The sequence below is a fragment of the Vespula vulgaris genome, chromosome 8 (genome assembly GCF_905475345.1).
Source record: "Vespula vulgaris chromosome 8, iyVesVulg1.1, whole genome shotgun sequence".
Classification (NCBI taxonomy): Eukaryota; Metazoa; Arthropoda; class Insecta; order Hymenoptera; family Vespidae; genus Vespula; species Vespula vulgaris.
Genome location: NC_066593.1, coordinates 4282389 through 4308200, shown reverse-complemented (window position 1 = coordinate 4308200; position 25812 = coordinate 4282389). Strand labels below are relative to the sequence as shown.

The window sequence follows — 25812 nt, the reverse complement described above, 5'->3', positions numbered from 1 at the left end:
TCTCGACTCTTTCCTTTCTCTTTTTCTTTTCTTTTTTTTTCTTTTTTTTTCTTTCTTTTTTCTTTTTCTTTCCTTCATTTTTTCCAACGAACCCCTTTCCCTTCATCTTACTTTGCATATTTTCTTCCACATACTCTCTCTCTCTCTCTCTCTCTCTCTCTCTCTCTGTCTCTCTCTTTTTCTCTTTTTTCCTCTTAGAAGTCTTTAAAAAAAAATTAAAATAAAAAACGTCTTACTTACGAGTGAAATAAGACGTTCCTTTGTATTATATTTCATAAATTTTCTCCTGTATTTCCGTGCTCAAAATGTCGTTCTGCTTTTTTCTCTTTTTTGTTTTCTTTTCTTGTCTTTTCTTTTCTTTTCTTTTCTTTTCTTTTCTTGTCTTTTCTTTTCTTTTCGTTTTCTTTTTTTGTCGAAACATTGATCGAAAGAAAAAACAGCTTTTACTCGCAGATCGTTTTATATAATTATTTACGAGGATTAATTTCATTGGGTTATTATTTGAAGTGTACAGATCAAATAATTTTCATAGATTAATTTTTTGCATTTTAAGTCGAAACAAGAATAACAAAGAAGAAGAGAGAAAAAGAGAGAGAGGAATTCTTTTTGATAATTTTTATACTTCATGATTAACTAAGGTAATAATGAAGACTGTGTTACTAACAATAAATATCTATGTTTGATCATCTCATTATAGATAATATCGCTATATAAACAATATTATACTCTATTAACGAATTACATTTTTATTAATTCGTTGTTCCTTTTTCTCTCTTTTTTTCTCTTCTATTTCAACTTTCTATTTTTTTTCTTTTTTTCATTATTTCGAACCACGAAAAGGTGAATTTCGTTATCGTCTTCTGACAGTTACGTACTCCTAAAAAAAAAAAAAAGAAAAAACAGAAAAAGGAAAGAAAAAAAAGATAAAAAAAAAGAAAAAAAGAGAACGAATTCTCCGAGCTGTCTCTTCTCGAAGTCGAAACAAAATTATCCCGGTTCCGATGTCGGTGTTTTTAAAGGAAACAAAAACGAGAGCTCGATCGTTACTCCTCGACCATTATCTCCATCCGAGTTCAGGGAGTGTAAAAAATGCTCGAGTACGTAGCTGCTGAACTTTCGATAGAAACGCGCTTTGTTATAGAACAGAGAAGGAAAGTAAGTACTTGGCTCGCGCTTCGTTCGATTTCTCGTATAGTCAAAAAAAAAAAAAAAACAAACAAAAAGAAAAAAAAGCAAGCGAAAGAACGAGGAAAAGTGAGAGAAAAAGATTATATAAAATTTACCTAAAGTATAGATAAAATTTACTCTTCATATGAAATATACATTTTATGAAATACGCGATGATGGACGACAAAACGATACAGCTTTTATATTTTTTAAAGGAAATATTTGATCTCTAAATTACGAATACGAGACAAATAAAAAAAGAGACAGAGAGAAAATAGTGAATTTTCTCGGTAATAACTATTATCAATTTTCAACCGTGTTCCCTTGTATTTTTCCTTAATTATGAATTTAAGGTGAGACCTGTCCTAGCAGGACGATCCAATCATTTTACTAATTGAGTTATTTTTATAATATTTTTACACCCCTTAGAACCCTCGCCTTATAAAACCCGTCTCGTTCGTTCTTCCCTTTAATCAATTTTTTTATTATTATTATTATTATTATTATTATTCTTTTTTTTTCTTTTTCAAATACGCACACGTGTATGGAACACTTACACGTGAACTCTCACATATTTCATTCTACATTTTTCTTCAATCTTTCTCTTTTTTGTTCTGAAATCGTTTATCTTTCCTATATTTTTCTTATTGCTGAACAAAATTATTTCTTTAATTAACAATTTGATCTTTTCTTCGTTCGTAATTTAAATGTATATATATACATATGTATTATACATACGTATGTACTTACTTAAGTATTTACTTTTCAATCGCATTTGTATCAACGAAGTAATCATTTTCTATTCGTTTATAATATAAATATATATATATATATATATATATATGTATTTATTTTCAATTTTACGAAATATCACTGATACGAAGTATTGACTTGAAAGTTTTTCTACGTACGATTTGTCTAACTTACTCAACTATGTATTTTTTTTTTTCTTTTTTTCTTTTGCATCTCGAATTTAAGGAAACGCGAATTTTAAAATAGAATGAAAGAAAAGAAGTTGCGAGAAGTTGTTAGAAAAAGTACGGTAAGAATTAGATAGAAAGAGTTAAAACGTAATTTCGTAAAAATTCGTAACAGTATGCTTTAAAGGATAACACATCTGTTTTCTTTTTCTTCCTTTCTTTCTTTGCATATCTTTTTTTTTTTTTTTGATAATATTAACAACCGACAAAATCGTTTTGTGCAAGACAAAGGTTAGAGAATGAACGGATGTGCTTGCTCCATCCCTTTACGAATGTGAAAAAAATTATGCGAATTATCAAGTTTATGAAGCTTGAGAAAACACTTTGAAAGAATGAAAGAGAGAAAGGGAGACAGATAGATAGACAAAAAAAGACACAGAGACAGTGTGTATGAGATAGAGAGAGAGAGAGAGAGAGAGAGAGAGAGAGAGACAGCCAGAGAGAAAAAGAAAACTGGCTTTACCGTTCTTAGCACGTCCGACCGGTTGACCGTAATCACTGAATTCGTTTTACTACTTTCAACTTTTCACGTTGGTTCGAGAGGCGTGTTGTGTTAGCGCACGAGCGAACAAGAGAACGAGCGAACGCGATCTTGCGAGTCGAGACATTCATGAAGTTATGTAAATATCGCGTGCGGCTTATTCAACTCGCCTTGACTATTTGTGGTCACTTTTCCGGAACGCGAAGGAAGCAAAACGAGCTTTGATTACATTGAAAATGTGTAACAAGCCCGACAAACATGCCCACTTTTTTTTTACCTTCCTTATTTCTTTCTTTCTTCCTTTCTTTCCTTCTTCTCTTTTTTTCTTTTCTTTTTCCTTTTTTTCTCTTATTCCGTGATAACCGTGTTCATTGATGCTTTCTTCTTCTTTTTCTATTTTTTTTTTTTCTTTCTAGATGCACCAAAGGATCCATGGAACAAATGCACAAAGACTGTTTTCCGTTTTTTTTCTTCCTCTCTTTTACTCTCTATCTCTCTCTCTCTCTCGGTGAATTTATTCTACTCTCTATTCTATTTCGAATCGATCCCTTCTGACCGAATATTTTTTCAAGATCATTTGAATTATCGGCTATAGGAATAAGATATAAATCCTGTTTTGGCCTAACAACGTGTATATATTTTTGCAGATTTCGAATTCGCTTTTCGATTTTACCGAGTATCGCGTTTTCTCTCTCTCTCTCTCCCTCTCCCTCTCCCTCTCTCTCTCTCTCTCTGGCTTTTTTTCTTTTCCGCCTACATGGTTTATAAAATCGAAACAAATAAAAAAAATAGGACCATTCTTCTCGTACTTCCAATTTCCCGAATCTATAAGCAGAATATGGAACGATCGTTATGCTATCACGATTCGTTGCACGCACTCAGGGTGTCCCGATTATCCGAATATCGATCGTCTCTACGGAACTTTATCGAAGTATACCAGACACATTCGAAGTACCAATCATAAATATAGCAAACATAATATCTACGTATGAAGAAAAGAATGAAGAGGATGGGCGGAGGTGGGGAAAGAGAGATAGAGTGGGAGTTGAATAACCGAAAAGACCGCTCGAACTGTTGATTTGATCGGAAACGATAAAATTTATTCCAATCAACGACACACACATATATATATACACTGCAAATTTCGAATTTCCAAATTTATTTTATTCGCTTTAACGAGTCTTTTTCAATCGAGTTCGTTCACTCATCATTCCAAATTTTACTCGTCAATATGTCTCATAATTATTAATGAAATTTTAAAGAAACGCTGAACGTTTTATCGTCGATCATAACAGTACGATAACACGTCCTTTCCTCTTTTACTTTCGCATGAATTTCATGATAAAATTTATTCCGTCCTCTCCTCCTGCTCCAAATCCAACCGCCTCTCGTTCCTCCCCTCCTCTCCTCCACCCCAACTTTAGCCCACTCCAACTCTTAAGAGAAAATCTAATTTCCATCGCGAAAATACTCGTGCAAGCTCGACCGAAGGAGTTCGACCACCTAGACATGAATTCGTGATCGGTCAAACGATCGATCGATCGATCGATCGATCGAAGGCGAACTCTCGAAAGGAGGCATCTTAAGTGATACAAATCAACGAAATATCCGACGTTACAGATTAATTTTAGATAGCTTTAAGGGAGTTTTTAGTTTCATCGTGTATAGGACAGGTTTCATATATGAAAAATAGTAAAAGTCCGTCTAATTGTCATTTGCACGGACGTGAGAGAGAGAAAGAAAAAGAGAGAGAGAGAAAAAAAGACAGACAGACAGAGAGAAAGAGAGAGAGAGAGAGTACACTATTGGTCTGTCTTGTCCTCTTTATTCGAAAATCAGGGCATTACGACGCGTTTGCTTAGCAAAGTAAAAGTCAGGAGCCACATCGTGAATCGCTCGTATCGATGATACGTCCGCGTTCATTGTAAGATTTAAATGTCACTCGTGTTGTCCTATAATTACAGGCAGCGAGCATGCCATGCTCGCTTAACGGAGAGGTATACGTGTTGCACTCCAGGCGCAACATGCACCTTTCCGTGCATCTACCACATCGTCAACGAGAAGAAGAACAAAATCAACAACTACAACAACAACTACAACAACAACAACAAAATCAAGAACAAGAACAGGAACGACAAAGGTTACAGTAGCGGAGTCGACAACGAAAAGAAAACGAGTTGGATTCACGGATTGATTGGAATAACGAGCTGCAGTATCACGTTCAATGAAGTATCTGCAGTTATGATTATCGAGTAGGTTCGAATACTTATGTAAGATTTTACGTTTCTTTTTCTTTCATCCATACATCCCCTATCCATATCTTTCTATACCCTTTTAAAAACGTCCTTTTAGAAGATCGCTTTTAAAATTCGATTGCTTTAAATCAGATCGAATCTTATTCGAGTCTATTAAGATTTCGAACTCGTTTGAAATTACTATACTCGATCTTAGTGAATGAACGTATATATGTATATATGTAAGTACATATTAGATAGATACGTATCTATTTATCTATCATTCAGAAGCTATAATGAAGTATGCCGTGAATATTTATTCCATATTTTCTTTTTCCCACGTGTATTTTATTTTCCAATATAAATATACAGACGTACGTATCTACAGTGTCCCGCTAACGTATAATGTCGATCAGGATTATTATTAATATCTAATGATTTTTTTCTTTTATTTATTTATTTATTTTTTTTCTGAATAAACGCCGTATTAATCTTATTTTCAAGGAGGACAGAGCCTTGTCGTAAGTTCAATCATTTTGATTTAATCCTAAACGTTTTTCATTCGAACGACGAAAAGTGTTCGTTTCATAATGAACACTTTTCGTTTGGGACACTCTGTAGTTACATGTACGTGTAACTACGCATGTGTAGGTATCTACGAATAAATAAAAGCACGCAAATGTGCAGCGCTTAACAAAGTACCTGCCCGATGAGAGATTCTTTTTGAGGGGCTTAATTGTACGTTACGTGGTTGGAAGTGCATTGCGACGTCAATAATTAATATATATAGTAGAACCCATTAGAGACCGAGGAAACGTTCCCTGTAGACTATATAGATGAACAAAGGAAAATGTAGATAATAATGTAAGAAAATATCTAGTTTTCATTTTTCGATTCGAAATCATTAAACATTCCATCGTCTTTCTATATGACGATTTTATTTTTCTTTTATTTTTTTATTTTTTTAATCGGATTTAAAATAAAATAAAATTTACGACTCGAAAAATATAATTCTTTAAACGGATTGCTTTATCGAATGCACACGTCATTACGCGTATACTTATGTATTCATAAATATAGATATACGCATTTATACGCAACGTTATTTTATAACATATGTTACATTTAAATGTTAAAACAAAATGTCGATATATTTGATATAAATATATATACATCGGTATACGTCGACAATTTCTGAATGATAACTTTTTTCTTTCTCTTTATTTCTCTTTTCATTTCTCTTTGTTTCTTTGTATCTCTTGATCTCTTTTTATTTCTCTTTTGCAATACTAAAGCTTTATTCTGTCTTTGGTCTTCCTTTTAATTTGCAATATTATTTTTTTTCCTTCGAACGGTACGTTTCGAGCGGATTAGAAATCGTACGTTTGATAATAAGAAAAGAAATCTTAGGTCGTTACGAAGATCGAGGATTGTAGTTGAAGAAAATGAAAATAAAAAAATAAATAAAAAAAAATGTCAGCGAAAATTAGCCGCTAATTCACGTTGGCGTAATTCAAGAGAAAATTAGACAGGACGTGCGAGTAATTTTGAATGAAGAGAAAAAAGAGAGAGGGAGAAAGAGAGAGAGAGAGGGAGAGAGAGGGAGAGGGAGAGAGGAGAAGGAGGGAGAGAGAAAGAGAGAGTATCTAAAAACTCCCCCGCGGAAATAAAGTGGATACCCCGCGGCGTCGGCTGCGCTTTTCGTGGTTTGCACAACTAGATAGTGAAAAAGAGAGAAACAGAAAGAGAGAGAGACAGAGAGAGAAAGAAACAAGCAAGGAGGAAAACAAAAAGAAAAAAGAAAGAAAGAGGGAGAAAAGCAAAAAGAGAAAGTGAGATAGAAAACATGTCTGTATGCTTGAATTTGAAATGTTTCTCTCTCTCTCTCTCTCTCTCTCTCTCTCTCTCTCTCTCTCTCTCTCACTCTCTTTCTATCTTTCTCCTTTCTGTCTCTCCCTCTCTCTTTTTCTTTCTCTGTCTTTCGTTGTGAACATGCGAGACGAAGACGGTCCACCGAGAGAAGGAAAGATGAAGGTGATGAAACGAAAGGGGACGAAGAGAGCAGGAGGATTAGGGTGGTTTACGTGGGGTGGCGTCGGGTTAAGTTCTCGTGGCAAGTGGTTACCCTTTTTTTACCTTCCACAGTTTGGTTATAGACGGTGCGCCAAGTGCCATTTACACCGTTGAAATGACTCTTTGACCTTATTTATTTTTGTGTTCCTAAACAATCGCAAGAACCGTGCGCGTTAAGCATCGCCAAGTTCCATGCTACTTATTAAATACCGTCGACGTATTTCTCGTAATAAAATGTCTATATAATTTCTGGTTTGGTTCGCTGCTTCGTTATGTAATACAACGGGCTAAAATAGGTAAATACGTAAGTACCTATGTACATACGTGTTTCGAATCGATTGTATTTACGTTCGACAGAAAATACAACATACGTGAATTTTTTTTTCGATTGGATAGCTCTCTCTTTTTCTTTCTCTCTCTCTCTTTCTCTCTCTCTCTCTCTTTTTCTCATTCTCTCGTTCGATCTCTATTTCGATGCAATACGCTCGTCAAAAAGAACGCGACCAACTTCGGAGAAATAGCACGTTGAAATTTATTAAATTTTTTTAAGACTCGTGGATTTGCTTTGTCAGCAATACAGAAACATCCTAATGAATTAATTACGATATCGACCGAACGTAGTACCGTGCGATGAAACTTTTGTATGTAACTATACATATATGTAGACATATACATGTAGCATCCAAGCCGCATACACGTATATACCTATATATAATTATATATACGTACGTGCATACGTTGAAATTCGTACGATCGCCAATTCGTACGATGGTTTCTCATTAACAATCGTAAATCAAGCCGTATCTTGATTTAACAATGACAAAATGATATAAACGTGGCCTTATTCTTCATATGGTTTTAATTTTTGAAAAATAGCCTCAATATTTTTTTTTTTTTCATCGCACTTGAATATTCAGAAAGTAGATAATATTAAAAGGTACGTGAGTGCCATCTAAATCTACGAGCTCAAAAGAATTTCATCGTACCGAAATAAAGGTAAGAGCTATGACGCATAGCTGTACATATACAGAGCTATGTTAAAAGCTCAGCGAGGACTCCTCTTTCTCTGATTTTAAAGCGATTTTGGTAGTGTAAAACTAACGGTGGAACTCAAGTAACTTAATTTCCCGCAACGTCGGCTGTTCGCCATTATGCAATGCGCGTAAACTAAAACCTCTTTCTCTCCCTCTCTCTTTCTCTCTTTCTCTCTCTGTCTCTGTCTCTGTCTCTGTCTCTGTCTCTGTCTCTGTCTCTATCTCTCTTAACGAGCAAGATATTGACATCTTTAAACTCGTTATGACAAAGAGCAAAATCATGATGCCACGTGTCATTACATAAACTACAATAATTAACTCCACGGATATGAGACGTATAGTACGTATACACAATGAGATATGTATAGAATTATATAAACTTATCCAATTCTAAATACCAATTTAATCTATCAATCAAGAACACGAAAATTATTCGAATTTAATGAATCTATTGAATAACATTCTTACATATTATTTATTCGTTTATCGAAAAAAACAAAATAAAAGAAAAGAAGGTATTCCTAATGGTACATTTTGTTGTTCGCATAAAAATTGCCCGATTTAATGCCCGAAATATTTTTCGGGTTTGCGATAAATAAATTTCGTTATTCCGGTACTTCGTAGGAGCACGGAAATTTCGAGATGATCTAAAAGGAAGGGGAAAAAAAAGAGAAAAAAGAAAAATAAAAGACAAAAATAGAAAATATCGTACATTTTTTCGAGCTCTGCAATCCGGAGTTATACGCCCTGTTTAAATCGAGATCCCTTAAGCGCGTTTCTCTCGTTGGAAACCACAATGGCGAGAGCCACTCGCGATTCTAAGTGGAGCAGACCACGAATTACTGTAGACAACGTGACTAAAGCCAGACGATATTCGACTTTACTATAACGTTCTTTGAGTAGTCGCGTCTTGAAATCGTTTGAGAATCACTTTTTGTAACCTCTTCTTCCCCTAATTTCATATACTTATATATATGTGTGTATCTTATAAGTTGTAAGAAACCGAAGAAAATCACAAAACGATTACCTCCTTCTTCTTTGATCGTAGATTCGATGCCACTACGAAGATTTCCAGACGTCGTGGGATGTAGTTGACCCCCTGCTGCCTTTCCATCCGGAAAGAGAGAAGAACCGAGAGAAAGAGAGAGAGAGAGAGAGAGAGAGAGAGAGAGAGAGAGCGAGAGAGGGAGAGGGAGGGAGGGAGGGAGGTAGGGAAAGAGAGAGAGAAAGAGAAAAAGGGGTAGAGAGAGAAAGAGAGAGAGAGAGGGGGACAGACAAACAAGCAGAAAGATACAGATAGATGGAAAAAAAACGAAAAGAAAAACTCGTAAAGGTAGCAGATAAAAAAATATACAAGAAAAAAGAGGAGGAGGTGGAGGAGGAGGAGAAATAAAATAAAAAAAGTTTAAGACGGAGAAAGAAGAGAGAGAGAGAGGATAGATGAATATAAAATAATAAAAAACAAAAATAAAAATAAAGAATACGAAAGAACGCGAAGAATCAAGAGTATCGAGCGAAGTATAAGAAGAAGTGCGGTGTGCGGTGATTGACGCAAGTAGAAAATAAATTTTGATGTATTTGTGCAGACGGATTCTCGAGAACGTTCGCGCTTATGCGTGCATGATAAGGGGTCTGTGGGGGCCCTCTGGGCTAGAGGAGGGTGGCTGGAAAGGTGGAAAGGAGGAAAAGAGTGGAAAATCCAGGCTCCGCCAGGCTGGAGGGTGAAAACGTGCCACCTTCTCTTTGGGAACGACTCGAGCTGGATCTCGAGGAAAGTAAAGCTAGCCTCAACGAAAGAGGAAGAGGAAGAGAAAGTGGAAGAGGAAGTGGAAGTGGAAGTGGAAGAGGAAGAGGAAGAGGAGGTGGAAGAATAAGAGGAAGAATCGAGGAACTACTAGAGAAAGGTGGAAGAAGACAGGGAGAAAGAAAAAGAGGGAAAAAAAGGAGAAGGAGAAGAAGAAGAAAAGGTGGAAGAGAAGATAAGAGGTTGCTCGAATTGCTACCGGTGGTTGCTACTTGGCCAACGGAGCGTCGAGAGTATCGAGAGTCGAAAATCGAGGGTAGGTTTGGCTCGTTTGCCACGCGATATTCACTTCCTTTGACCTTTTTCTTCTTTTTCTTCTTCTTCTTCTTCTTCTCCTTCTTCTTGTTCTTCTTTCTCGTATCCTCAAATATTTCATCTCGAATCTTACCTTTTCTTTTTCTATCGTGCTCGAGAAATTCTCGAGTATTTATTTTTTTACATCATTTACGTTCACGATCAATCATACTTTTAACAACCATATGTTTAACCGTCGTAGTAAACTCGATTCGATATTTCGGATATTAAAGGTATTCGATAAGATTCAACGAGCTAATCCAAATAGATTATTACTTTTTTGTCAAATAAAATACTTAGATTGGTAGGTGTATTCTATAATTATTATTTTGTTTTGTTTTGTTTTTTTTTTCTTTTTTTTCCATGTTCATAAAAGAGAACTTAATTCGAATAATACGACCAATGTGATTACCGTCAAAGTGACTCTCTTCCGTGGAGATTAACACGAATATCGAATTCGAGTGTTTTATTTATTTATTTTTCTTTTTTCTATTTTTTTCTTTTTTTTTATGAGAATCAATCTGATTTAACGAGATGACGATCTCTTGGATAGATAAAAGTGAGTCATGATTAGAGGTTGTAAATTAGAACGAAAGTCTCCGCGCGTGTACCCTTTTCCTTTTTTCTTTTTCATTTCTTTTTCTTTTTCTTTTTTTACCCTTTTTAAAAGCACTTTAAAGTTTATTCGTACCGCACCGGGAGTAGAGTTATAAAGAGAGTTTAGAGTTTACATTAAATTACACGGCAACTTCTAGCACTATCTTCGAATTATAATAATGTACTTGGTCTCAAGGAAATCGGATTTCGATTCGGAGTCGTATTTAAGCTTGCCACCTAAGCTGTCATTTTTTAAGACCTTCCTTTATCTTTCTCTACAAAGATATTCATTAATTGCCATCGTATCATTCAATTCTCTCGTTTATTCTCGTTGAGCCTTATACATAACCGATTACGACGCGTAAGACATATTAAAAATAAAAAATTATTCGTTTTAATACCGACGACATATCGACATTTGAAACTGTTTCAATCTCTGTGATCTGACGACAAAAAAGGACTTTTTTAAGGGGGAAAAAAAAAGAAAAAAAAAAGAGAGAGAGGAAAAAGAAGAAAAGAAGAAAAAAAATAAAATACAAATTCCCTTAGAAAGAAAATCGATTTTGTTCGAAGGTTGATGCGCGTCCACGGGTGACACCGAACTCGTGCGGGAGAGTCCAACAGACATGAATATAACTTTGGCGACGGAGATACCCAGCAACGACACCTACAACGTTAGCAACGGTCTCGACTGCGGCGGAGAGCCATATCAGTATGGGATATTGGAAAGAGTTGGGATAGTGATTGTCGCGATCATCTTGAGTCTCGTCACGGTGATCGGCAACATTATGGTTATGATATCATTTAAGATCGACAAGCAATTACAAACTATCTCGAATTACTTTCTGTTCAGTCTCGCGGTAGCCGATTTCGCGATAGGTCTGATCTCTATGCCACTTTTCACGGTTTACACCGTGTTAGGTTATTGGCCATTGGGCCCATACGTTTGCGACACGTGGCTCGCCCTCGATTATCTCGCGAGCAACGCGTCGGTTCTAAATCTTCTAATCATCAGTTTCGATAGATATTTCTCGGTAACGAGGCCGCTTACATACAGGGCGAGAAGGACGACTTTAAAGGCTGCCATTATGATAGGTGAGTTTTCCTAACGATTTCTTCTTTCCTATCAAATTCGTGATAATTAAGAGATAAGTAAATATTATCGATTGAAATAAATTGAAACGAAGAAATTTCATTAACGATCAGTCCATTTCTTTCGATTAGAATGAAGAGCTTTTGACAAACTGTCTTACGTTGGGGCTAATGTGAAAAATTATAATAGTATATCGTTTTAATATTCTCATTTTGTTTTCTTATTAAATAATTAAATTTTGAGAATAAACGTTCTCTCTCTTTCTCTTTGTTCTCTTGTTTTCTTAACTCATGTATTTACATACTTAATTTATTAATACCTACCTACCCTGTAAAATAACCAAGCTGTAACGTTAAAATTTCAAGATTTACGAAATAATTCCGTCGTAGGAAAAGTTTCGGAAACGTTCTACCAAAGTATGGTATGCTTATTATTTTTGAAAGGAAAAAAGAAAGAAAGAAGAAGAGAGAAGAAAAAAAAAAGAAGAAAGAAAAAGAGATCCTCACGAAAGTTTTTTATATATTCAAAATCGAAAAATGTCGAGATTGATTTCCCTGAACGATTGAACGACGACGTGCGATTTTTTTATAACATCTTTTTACACGTCACTTACATATACGGAGTATTATACTAGAAAAAGTTAACGAACTTAATCGGATTCAACGTCGATTGCGTATAAACGATCCTTTTTTTAATCCTCACGACGTTCAATATTCTTTCGATTCGTTTTTATCAACCACACGCCGAATTAATGATCCATGAACGAAAGATAAAGTTTACCGATACAATTCGTATCGTCGATACCGATTTCCCTCGGTTTGGTTAGTAAAATTATTCGAATAAAAAAAAAATATATATATATACATATCTTCGATCCAGCTTCGATAGTTTTCCTCGTTTTCGATTAATTAAGATTTCAAAATGAATTTGTCCCGGTAAGAGGTTAATCCGATCCGAACAACCCGTCCGTTTAATCAGTAATCCTCTTCCTGCAAACCTGTTGAGAAGAGGCCGCCATGAAATTCCGTTTCAGTGATTCTCGAAAATTTCAACGTCTTTCGTTTCCTCTCATGGAGCGAAGTCGCTTCAGTAGAACTAATTACACGATTTCTCTCTCTCTCTCTCTCTCTCCCTCTTTTCCCCTCACTGTATCTTTTCCCTTTTTTTTTTTCTTATTCGTTCCTGAACGGAATATTTAGTTGACTCGCTTCTTCACATTCATATCGTTGATATTATGAAGAAGTTAGTAAAAAAAAAAAAAGAAAGAAAGATAAAAAAGAAAAGAAAAGAAAAAAGAAAAAACAGAAACGTCGAGAACGCTAATTTTTTCGTATTAGCAAGAACCTCTCTCTCTCGCCGTAGTATTTTGAAACGGTGGAAACGAACAGCGGAATGAAACTGTTACGTTAAAAAACAGTTTCTCCGGTAAACGAACGTCGACATCTCGCGTTAACGCGGAAACACGTTTTATATGATATTTTATATATACCTTTACACGGTCCCGTCCGGGAACGAAGATCTTTCGTGATTTAGAAAAGATTTTATCCGGGTTGAAAGAGAAATTTTCCTTCTCGCTTTTAATTTCTTTTTTTTTCTTTCCTCCTCTTTCTTTTTTTCCCTTCTTCTTCTTCTTCTTCTTCTACCTCTTTTTTTTTAATCATTCGTTATAATTAAATCATAAGAAAAAACCAGTTAACAAATATTATATCTCCGAGAGACATACGTACATATAAATCGAGATAATTGAGATTCGTTCAAGTACGCTAAAAAAAAAAAGGAAGAAGAAGAAAAAGAAGAAGAAGAAAAGGAAAGAAAATCAAATCGCGAGATGTTTGAGGAAAGAAAAAAAGAAAAAAGAAAATGGTCTAAGAAAATTCATTCATCAAATTCGTAGAACGAGAAGAAGGAAAAGTTCTTATCTATCATAGTTATAAAGTAAGAAATGTCTTTCGAATTGAATTCTCTCTCTCTCTCTCTCTCTCTCTCTCTCTCTCTCTCTCTCTCTCCTTCTCTCTTTCTCTTTCTCTCTGCATGTTTAGGATGCGCGTGGGGTATCTCGTTACTTCTTTGGCCGCCTTGGATTTACGCTTGGCCTTACATCGAGGGCCAAAGAACTGTGCCAATCAATGCCTGCTACATTCAGTTCATCGAAACGAATCATTACATCACAGTCGGCACCGCGATAGCCGCATTCTATGTGCCAGTCACCGTGATGATTATACTTTACTGGCGAATATGGAAAGAAACGAAAAAACGACAGAGGGACTTGCCAAATCTCCAAGCCGGAAAACAAGATGCGAGCAAACGCAGTAACTCCAGGTTGTTGTGACACTTCTCCGTGTACGAAAGAACTATAAGCATGTATTGTGTTTGCTTTTAAACAAACTCGCTTTTCAACGCGTCTCCTCGCAGTTTAAAAAAGATTTCAAAGATTATCACTATGGATGATTCTGCATTGCGTAAGAACGAATAGCAAATTTTTGTTCCTTTTTTCTTATCTTTTCTTTTCTTTTCTTTTACCTTCTTACGACTTTTTTCTATCTCCGCTCGATTTCCTCTCGTTTACTTTCTCTTCGTATGAAATGCGAATCCGACTACGAATTGTCATGATTTTTGTGATTTTCTTAAAAAGAAAAGAGAAGAAAAGAAAATATCTTGAAACGTATTTACATCTATCTTTTCGATCTATTGAATTAAACGTAACGAGGAAATTTACGATATTTCGTTCGGAGATACGATTACGTTCGGATTTTGATAATTATGATATATTCATATGTATTATTTAATTATCTATGTACGTATTATCTTTGAAAATTACCGATGTAATAATATCCATATTACTGTGCAACGTATTGAAAATGTCGATTCTGGATATATTAAATCGAACTATATAAGTTTTAAAAATATCTGCGTAGTGACGAGGCCTTAGATATGGACGATTGCAAGAGACCTCGAAGTGAGTCTAGTACAGGTGCTGATGACGTACATGCTCAACATCTCGCTGCTTCTTACATCGAGAGACATTATCCTGAATACGCTGGTGTAAGCATATACTTTCTCAATCTCTCTCTCTCTCTCTCTCCATCTTGATGAACTTCTATTCTCTATTAGGACAAAATTATAAAAAGAAAACGATGTTATAATTCTAACAATAAAAAAAATATCCAATAATTAAAATAAAGAGTTAACATATTTCGGTATTCAATATAATGAAATAAAAAAAAAATATTCATCTTTTTAGGATCCAAAGTATCCTAATTTATTACAAGTAAATTAAGTCGATAGCTTTAGTTAACGCTTTTTATTTTCTTTCTTTTCTTTCTGCCTCTGTTGTTTTTTTTTCCTTTTTTTTTTCCTTCCTTAACAAACACTTCGTTATTAATGAGTCGTAATAAAGTCATGGTGATTAAATAGCGAAAGGTATAATAGTAATTTAGTCATATCGTAAATTGTCGAATGCATAGTCATAGTAAAGTACCGCGCATGGTGTGTCCTGTGTGCAACTAGGAGAGTTGCACAGGCGCACACTATAATGACCGGCCCCACCCAGAAAAAAGACTTCTAAATTAGAGGAGCACGTACCTACTACATATATATAGTATATATATATGTACATATATATAAGTATATATATATATCTACATATATATGTTTTATATATATGTATATATATATGTGTGTATGTATGAATTATATAGGTGAGTGAAGACCGAATTATGTCGGTATGTTTTCCGATTGAATGAGGAGAAAATTCAAGAAAATTCATTTTAATACCGTTGCAATTCTTTAGTATTGACGAACGCAACCAGGACATTCTCGTGAGATAGCTCGGAGCTTCGTGCCCGGAGAGAGTGACCCGATTGTGTGAACTCCATGTCTATCACGGTTCAAATCCTATTAAGGACCACGCCGGGAACTCTGTTACAACGATCTCGGAATTAACGTCATCTCGACTATTATGGCGCATTGTAGTCAATCCCCTTCGGATTTATCCGATAAAAATAATCTATTTTTGATCTTGCCTCTAGGACGACCGATTTTTTTTTCTGTCACCCTAGAGTCATACGAAAATTTGCCAAAATTAGCTCGTGCAGTAGTATAACTGTTTTCGGGATATCATTTAAAGCGATATTGATGAATTATTAATTAATTTTTAATATTATTATCAATGTACCGTATTTGTCGAAATTAAACGAGATACCCATTATAGATAGACTTTTTTCTCGCATCTCGCAAGTTTTCTTCGTTTTACTCTTTTTTTGTAACGTACATGTTTATTCCATTGCCATTAACTCCTTATCTTCTTTTTTTGGAGGGTACAGGAAGATAATAGGGGAGAAGGGAATTCAAAGTTTCATTAAAACTTTATCTACTATTATTCTAATACTCTTTTTCAATCGAACGTCCAGAATATATATATACATGTAGACAAGATTATCATAAATAAATTATGGTAATTAATCGATACAATGGATCAACGATTTAAATAATAATTAATGATTTATAATTAAACATCCGTTTGTCCAGAAGCATAGACCGTTTTCATGGACGTGGCTAAAACTATGGTGCATCGCGTGGTGGCACAGTGGTCGCGAAGACGAAGAAGAAGACGAGGAGGTTTGTGGACCGGAAAGCAGTCGTACAGCTCATGGTTACGAGGACACACTTACGCCACTGTCCGCGGAAACACCATTAACAAGTACGGTCTCGAGATGTGATTCCCTCAATGCCATGCATTCGACGGCATTGACCATCGAAAAGACTGCTGGCACCGGAGAACACCTAGAGTCGAAAAAGTCTGCTCGATCCGGCGAACTCTCCACAAAAAGCATCTCTAGCGACTCCGTATGTCGTTCAAATATCAATCTCGATTCATTCTATTTCTTTTCTTTTTTTCTTTTCTTTGCCTTTTCTTCCAAAAATTAGAATCGGTAAGAATCAAAATTGGTCTGATAAGAATCTGTTTTTCTTTTTATCTCATTTTATTTCATTTCATTTCCACACACACACAACTGTTTAGGATCTGTTAATAAGTTTCCGTCAAACTTTAAGTCAGACTATTTTACGATTAAAGAGATTGTTCGACGTCGAGTCATAATTTTTTAGATCGGCTTAAGATTCCTCGATAAAAACAATGATCGTAAAATGATTTTAAGCTCGTCGTGATTTTTATACGTTTTGCAGGATAGACACGTAAATAAATACGCGAGTCAAACAAAATGCTAGTCCGATATACAGCAAAAGAATTTATTCTATTTGAATTATTCGAAGGATCGTACCGTAAGATGCTCGTCTATTATTTACGACATTTTTCTTTTTTCGTTCGTTAGCTTTTTTTTCGCAGACACGTACTCGAGTAAATAACTAAGTACTTAAGTTACGTCGAACACGGGAAAAAGAAAAAAAAAACAAATGGAATTTATTGGCTCCGTACCAATATATATATTCCTTTTTCTCGTACGTTCACTCAAACATCGATCTGTTAATCCGTCCGACTGTGAATCTAATCGACGTATAAATTTATTAGACTATTAACGGTCTATTAAACGGCGATTCGTCCGTTGACGAATATGTTGACCGACGAATCTGTTTACTTAGACGACTATCGATCCGTCGGATTATTAACTTCTCGTTCGTAGCTTAATTTAAGTGCTAAAACAAGTGCTCGCTACATCGTTGCCTTCCTCGTAATATTGGATATTTGCGATCGACGCGACCAAGGTACTCTCTTGAGTTTCCGATAAAAATGTTTAAGCTAATAACGATCGATCAGCGTCCTTACCGTTCTAATAAATTTTTCTTCCCGACTTTCCTCCGAGTCTCTTCTTCCATCTTTAAAACGAGACATTACCGGGAAATAAACTCTAAGATAAACCGTCCTGTTATCTCATTGCTACTACTTCTAACGATTTGCTGTACTAATATTTCATTTGTTTAATCATGAATTTTAACAACCTTAATAAATAAATTCGTAATAAGTTGACGTGATTATCGAATAGCATAAAGCAATAGCAAAGTAGTATTTTCTAATACAGATTTTCCGTCGCGAATTCTCTTGATATTGCAAGAAAACAAAACAAAACAAAAAAAAATAAAAAGTAATAATAATAATCATTTCTTATTAAAGATCGATAAGACGTTAGATATAAAATGATATAAAAATGTACTTCATGTTAATGATCGCTAACCATCGTGTCATTTTTATCACTTCGCAGGTCTACACGATCGTGATAAATCTTCCAACGAGGGAGACCAACGGTGGCAGCAAGTATAGCGAAGTACGACCAAGTATAAAGATGTACCACGAGGATGCGGTGACCTTTCAGTTACACAGTACGATAGAAGACGAGGAGACTTTGACAAGTCCGTCATCGATGATCAGGCGTCCCTCGCAAATGCCGGACATAAGGATACCATTGAGCGCAAAGAATATACCGAAGACTTTACCTGCTGGCAAGGGTATACTTAACAAGGATAAACCGAATCAAAAGAAGAAGAAGAAGATACAGGAGAAGAAGGCCGACAGTAAAGCAGCTAAGACACTCTCTGCGATTCTATTGGCATTCATCATAACGTGGACACCGTATAACATTCTCGTTCTCCTTAAATCGATCACCGCCTGTTCCTGGTACATACCCCAACAATTGTGGGACTTTGTCTATTACCTTTGCTACATCAACAGTACTGTGAATCCAATGTGTTACGCTTTGTGCAACGCGGCCTTCAGGAGGACCTATATGAGAATCCTCGAGTGCAAGTGGCACAGTAGAAACAGAACCGCGGTCGATAGGGGATGATGTCAGTAAATACGAGTGCTTCGAAAAACAGGACAGAACGAAAAAAAAAAGAGAGAAGAAAGAGAAAAAGAAAAGCGGAACCTACGTAACATCCACGTTCTTCTCTCCGAAAAAAACCACTGTCCTTAATGTCCACCCCGACGCTTTTCCTTTCGCCGACAAAAGGAAAAGAGTTTACATCGAAGCACCGTACCGTTCTCTTATTACTTTTACCCTTCGCAATCCCTTCGATCCCTATAACCTCTTCCTTCCTACCCAGTCCGCGAAAAGAATCTTCTTTTTTCTAAACGTGTTGTTTCTCTCCGAGCGCACGAATCGAACGAGGAAATCGAGCTGCTCGACTTTCGGAGTCTTAACAGATATTTTGTAAACTTGCAAAGTGAAGAAGGAGAACGGAAAAGAAAAAAAAAAGAAAAAAGAAGAAATCGTGTAATACGGGAAGATACTCGGAACAGTTTTCTCTTCTGTTTTAAACGAAAAACGATCGAGGAACGCTCGCGATATAAAAATGTAAAGAAAACTTGTTTCTTTCCTTTCTCGTCGTCGTTATTTTATTTATTAATTCTAATGGACTCCGAAAGAAAAATTCATAATAATGAGGAAGAATTAATGAAGCTAACGAAACTATACGCAGCACGATTTCCGAGTTTTGAAAGTAACGCTAATCGTGGATACTGCCATGAACATAACGTTTTATTAGTACCTCCTTGTGCCGATGCGAAAAGCAAGGTATTCGGATTATTAAACGTAAACACAGACGCACACACATACTCACACACAAAGAGAACACGTGTAACACTAACACGAATTAATCTACATACAGATAAATGCAAAAACGTTCAGATACACCGCACGTGACACTCAATACACTTATACATAAGTAACATGCATACATACATATACATATACATACATATACATATACTGGTACTGATTTAATGAAATCAGTCCGAAACTTGTCCCGCGAATCTTGGCCGGTTTCTCCACAAATCGAGAAAAAAAAAGAAAATAGACAGTAAAAAAAAAAATGGTCTTTATAAGCGTTTTGTTTCTCGAGATTCTAAAGATTATATAATCTTGGAGGCCGGCATGGAAGAGCGGGTAAAACGCTAAATCGCACAAAAAAAAGTATTTAAGTCTCGAAGAATATTATATACATAAATATAATATATGAAAACGATATACCGTAGTCCGATCGATAAAGCGAAGTAGAAGATGAAGCTCTTCTCCTTTGATCGGGAAGGAGGAGTGAGAGCGAAAGAAAAGGAGAAAAAGAAAACAAAGAAACAAAAAAATATATGTAGAAAAGAGCGACAAACGTAAAAAAAATCGAAAATTAACACGAAATTCATCGATGTACATTTTAAACAAGTAGTAATTGAAGTATAAAACATACGACGTACACGTTCATACATACATACATACATACGTACATTTATACATACACACGCGCGCGCATACACACACAGAGAACAGAACGTACACAGAAACCAAAAGAAAAAAAAAAAAGAAGAAAAAAAATCATTGTAAATGAGTGTTTTAAATGTAATAACGTGATGGAAGGAGACGATGCAGACGAGAGAGTGCGCAAAAGACGAACGTTTTAAGTAGTTTAGATAGCGAGAAAAGTACGCGCTAAATCGAATTCTTCCGTACTGAATGACATTCTAATTATACGTGCCAAACAAAGCTTTAAGAGATATCAATGAAAAAAAAAAGAATGAAAAAACCAAAAAATGAAAAAAAAGAACTAAAAAAAACACAAAAAAAAAGAAACAAAAAATCGATGAAGAAGAAGAAGAAGAAGAAAAAAAGAAACGAAGATACCGAGATCGATAATCGTATTATAGAAAAATTTCAAAGAGTAAAGGAGATGAAACCGAACAAAAAAAAAGGATATGAAATAAAAATAAAAATAAAAATAAAAGTAAAAATAAAATAATAATAATAATAATAATAATAATAATAATAATAATAATAATAATAATGTATAGGTATTTACCGAAAGAAAAAAATACTGTGAAGTTTCGTGGAGGGCGGCAATATAGCTAAAAAGCATTGTACTAAACAAAAGTGACACACACGCAGACGATTATAAATAACAATTTATGAGCTCGTAAACGAATTAAAGTCGGACGTAATGCATACATACATACATACATATATACATATATATACATACATAAGTATATACATATGTATATGTGTATGTACGGCTGTACGTTTATTATAAGAGCGCGAGATGTACCTTTCGTACCGATTTTCAATATCCTCGAAGGACAAAAAAAACATTTTCTTTATATATATATATATATATATATATATATATATATATATATATATATATAAGGAAAAACGAGTTCTCTTCCTAAATCAAACGTCTATGTGAAATTAAAAAGTTTCGTCTTTAGGTCGTATCGATGGTTCAGAATTAATGTGCTCATGTATAGTAATCAAATCGATACCAAATCGATACCAGTATCAGATAGTATCTAAGTTACAAATATCAAAAATATCGACACCCATTTGATACTTCTATGAAAATTTTAAACTTGAATCAATTTGTCTTTTCTCTCTTATCGTTAGTTTTTCAATCGTTGTCCGTTCGTTTCTCTATCGATAAATCATCAGAGGTATCAAAGAGGTATTGCGATTCGATGTAAACACTTTTTGATTTGATATCGATTCAAGAAATATCAGTATCGAAAATTGATACCGATCAATTAAAATTGTAATAGTTATTTATTGATACTTTCCATTGAGTACTCTGATATTACTCTGGTATCATTGAATTGATTGAATCATTATCAATATATAATTGTCTGAATTGTCTGAATTGATTGAATCATTATCAATATACAAATATCGTTATCGATTCGATCACTACTCATGAAACGATTAATGGAATCATAGAGTTCTCGTTGACGATATCTATTAGTCTATAGTTTTTTTAATAAACAAAACGCGCCATTAACGAACTATATATATATATATGTATATGTGTATATATATATATATATATATATATATATATATATATATATATATGTATATTTAACGTCGGTCCTTTTTGCACAAATAGTTGTAGCTGGAAAGAGAAGATTCTCGTACAATTTTTTAATGTTAGAAGAATGATCTACGAATGATCGACAAAAGATCGGTTTGATAGACATTCTTTTGAAAAAAATGAGAGAAAAAAAAGAAAAAAAAAGAAGAACAAAATAAAACGAAAGAAGACTTTATTAAAAACGAATAATGAGTTACGAATTTTTACAAAATATTATCTTATGACGCATAATACTTGCCCTTTTAAGAACTCGTTGGTTAATAATTGCCAAGTATTTCAAACAAAAAAGATATTTCTTTTTTGCGATACAATTTTAAAACTCTTTTATGGACGGAAAAAAAAACAAAAGTAATGGGAAAAGGAAACGAATTACTGGCGAATACATAGAAAATCATTTACGTAAATCATTTTGTAATTTCCTTTTAGGGAGACACTTGTCATGATATATTATCACGAAAGTAAAATGGAGAAATTATCGGTTTACAATCCGATCTTTTAAATCGATCTTTTAAACCTTCGTAAATACTCCTTTAAAAACAGAGAAACATTATGGGAGAAAGTTAATTGAAGTGATCGATACGAAAGGACCATTTTGCGATAAAATCGCGTGTGTATAGAGAAGCATATTATAGAGAAGAAATAAAGAAGAGTGGAAGCGACCGCGTCCACACATTCGCGCGATACACACACACACGTGCACAAAATAATAATAATGATAATGATAATAATGATAAGAAGAAGAAGAAAAAGAAAAAAAAACAAACAGAAATTGGGCAAAACATATTCAATTTAACAATTACTAATTAACATTAAACAAGTAATCAAATGACTTATAAATGATTATGATTACCGAGTAATCAAATTAATGATTTACGATCATAATTATTGTTTATCATTCTTTTCTATCAATTTTAATAATCTCTTATTTTACGATTACTAATTATCGATTACGTCGAAGTATATGATATCATTGATGGACTTTGTAAAGATGATTATTTAAACGGACATTATTGTAATCATAATCGTTTTACCTGACCGATTACTAAAGCAATCAAAACAGTTATCAATTATGCCCTACTCTGATTAGAAGAAGTAAAGTATGTTAATAGAGTGTGGGTCATCTAATCGCGAGTGTAACCGACCGATTGTCCTTCGACAGTCTAACGAAACTGTAAAAAAGAAAAATTTCACAGCGAAGTTTTCCACTTCGAAAATTAATAATCGTTTTTAATGGACGTTCGCGTAATATTTCAAATAGTCGATATACTTAGAAGATAGATTTTCGATGTGTGAACAATTTTCTTTACAAAGAATCCTCCGTAAAACGATAATATCGAACGAAATAATCGATTGGTTTCACTATAATGACCAGCACTCTTTAACTCGCACTTTATATCTACACTCACTCACAAATACACAAATACACGTACACACATATACTCACACATCTACGTAACCTACCTACACGCAATTACATCAACACGAACTTATGCACACACGGAATGCAGTGTTGTGAGAAGTACCTATGTAATTTTGATACTCGAACAAAGGAATTGGTTAAAATTTATAATCTCCTGCGCCACGAATTGATACTTTAATTCGAATAATTGAAGATTTTTAACAAGAAGGGTTGATTCGTTATCAACAGTCACTTAACTCGCTCGGACTTTTTTCTCGATCCTTTCGTGCAATACTCTTTGAGAATTACCGTGTATCCATTAAATAATTTTCATTTTCTTTTTTCTTTTTCTTTCTTCTTTCCTTTCCTATTCTTCTTTTTTTCTTTTTCTCTAAAAATCTGTCCTTTCATCGAACGTTTAATTTCTTTGTTCACTGCCACTACGATAATAGTAAAGAACACGATGGAAAAACTTATTCTTTTTCTTTAGTAATAGAAACTTTGTTTTCTCTTAAAACTTTTCATATATACATACATACATACATACATATATAAATATATATACTTGACTTTACGATTATGAAAGTCGATTATTCTCATAATAATCAAAAACTTTTTTAAAATATATTCGCGATACAAAGTACCTGATATATCCGGTTTATCTTCCATTTCCGTAAGAAATTAAACAAACATTTGTATCGATTCAAATTTTTTGTTCACATTAATATTATTCCTATAATTCGTGAGTTCTCACGAGTGCGGAATAATAGATATGAATAAAATAATTCGCGATCGTGCGCAGATATATATATATATATATATATATATATATATATATATATAAGCGCCTCAGAGTTTGCCAAAAGCAATAACGAGATTTTCGCGGTACATGGTTTTATAAAAGTTGTCCGCCTACTTGCCCGCCAGTGGCTCGAGAATGCCCTTCTCTAACTCCAAACTGCTTTTCCTTCCTCCGCTTTAATTACATAGTCCTCGTTTTGTAAACGAAACCGCGCACTCCTTCTCTCCCTGTAACATCTGGCAATGGAATTGAATCTGCGAAACTCTCGAAAAGTATGTCGAGTGACTTTGAAATAGGCGCCATTACTTTTCCACGATTTTTACCGGGTATGTATTTCTTTCTCTCTCTCTCTCTCTCTCTCTCTCTTTTTCTCTCTTTGTCTATGTGTCTGTCTCTCTTTCTCTTCATTTTGTTCTTTTACTTCTTTTCTGTGGTGTTTTTTCTATCTTTCTTTTTGTTGCACTATTTCTTTCTCTATTTTTTCTTTTTATCTTTTCTTTCTTCTTCTTCTTAATACACACGTATGTCAATAAAGTGTTGCAAGTTGAAGAGGAATTGTCGAGAGAACGAGTTTCAAAAACGAGCGTCTTCTTGAGAAATTTCATGTTGGTGCCAGTAAATAAATATTCAACCTAGTGCATAGTTTCTATTGTATGTTTGTATAAACGTTTTCGTACGATTTCTTTAAACGACACTCTTAACAAAATAATTTCCTATTAGTCGTATATAACCAACTTCGTGTATTTTGGAAAAATTTATTCAAATAATAGGATTTTGTCGGTGGACAAATAATTACGGACAGCATTGTGTTCGATTCGTTCTACACTTGTACACATACATACATACATACATATATATATATATATATATATATATATATATATGTATGTATTACATGACTAACCCTTTATTAATTAAGTACTATTTCAATGACAATAGTTTTAATCATTGCGTCGCTACCATTATTATTACCGACAATTCTACGATCATTCGAATATTCGATTATGTTATTCTACTTGTGTCATTCGAAATACGTATTGAAAATACAATTGAAAAATTGTACATTGATGAAAAATATAAATTTCTTATTATCTGCTCGATCGATGAAACAAATCGAATATTCAAACGTTCGGATTCTAATAAAAAAGTTTCAAGAAAAAAATTAATCGATGATCCTGATCGTATATCGGTTTGTGTGTATATATGTATATGTATATACATATATATATATATATATATATATATATCATCAGTCACTTGAACTCGTTAAGGATGATTTATGAAAGCGTCTAGAAATAATCGTCAAGAGAGCGAGCATTATTACGAGATACATAGAGAGCGAGAACGTATATAAAACGAGCTATCCTTTCTAGACCCGTCTATGAGTCATCTTGAACGGACCGGTGACCCCGTCCATTCTTTGCGAGCATAATACGAAAAGAAAAAAAAAGAAAACAAAAAAAAACAAAACAAAAAAGCATAGAAGTGTGTCAAAAGTCGACTGCCTCCACTGGCTCTGCTCTATTTCGTAACGAGAGTCTTCATACATACTTATATAGATACATACATACATACATACATACATACATACATACATACATACATACATACATACATGCATGCATACATGCATACATACTTCTACCTAAACATATTGCAGAAAACGTGCTCTCTGTCCGCCAAGTGTAATTATTAACTCGGTAGACGTATCCAAGTCACCGAAATTTCAGGCGAATGAGAAAGCAAAAAAATAATTTCTTTTTCAATGACACCATCACTCTTCAACGTTATCAAAGCATTAGCCTCTTACGCACAGGCGTTAAAAATATCCTTTTTGAAATGCATTGTATGTACGTTTTTTAAAGTACTCCGAAAGCGCATAATGCGTCTTATAATGTATTAAGAATAAAAGAAACGGGGGAAAGATAATAGGGTGGAGAGAGGTGGATGATGATGTTGATGATTATAATGGTGACGATGATGACGATGA

The 25812-nt window shown here is 34.3% G+C and overlaps 1 protein-coding gene across 11 annotated transcripts in view; it reads left to right on the top strand.

The window, feature by feature from the left end:
* Positions 1-23405, top strand: part of LOC127065583 (muscarinic acetylcholine receptor DM1) — a 34783-nt gene extending 11378 nt beyond the window's left edge. For 7 of the 11 annotated variants that reach the window (XM_050998120.1, XM_050998119.1, XM_050998121.1 and 4 more), the window contains exons 3-8: positions 9018-10029; positions 11238-11759; positions 13797-14079; positions 14673-14799; positions 16285-16602; positions 17973-23405. In XM_050998120.1, the coding sequence (XP_050854077.1) occupies positions 11291-11759; positions 13797-14079; positions 14673-14799; positions 16285-16602; positions 17973-18554 (1779 nt within the window). In that variant the 5' untranslated portion in view covers positions 9018-10029; positions 11238-11290 and the 3' untranslated portion in view covers positions 18555-23405. Of the gene's footprint in view, positions 1-9017; positions 10030-11213; positions 11760-13796; positions 14080-14672; positions 14800-16284; positions 16603-17972 lie in introns of all 11 variants that reach the window. The other 4 variants (XM_050998126.1, XM_050998125.1, XM_050998123.1 and 1 more) reach the window with 4 other exon arrangements.
* Positions 23406-25812: the final 2407 nt, after the last annotated feature.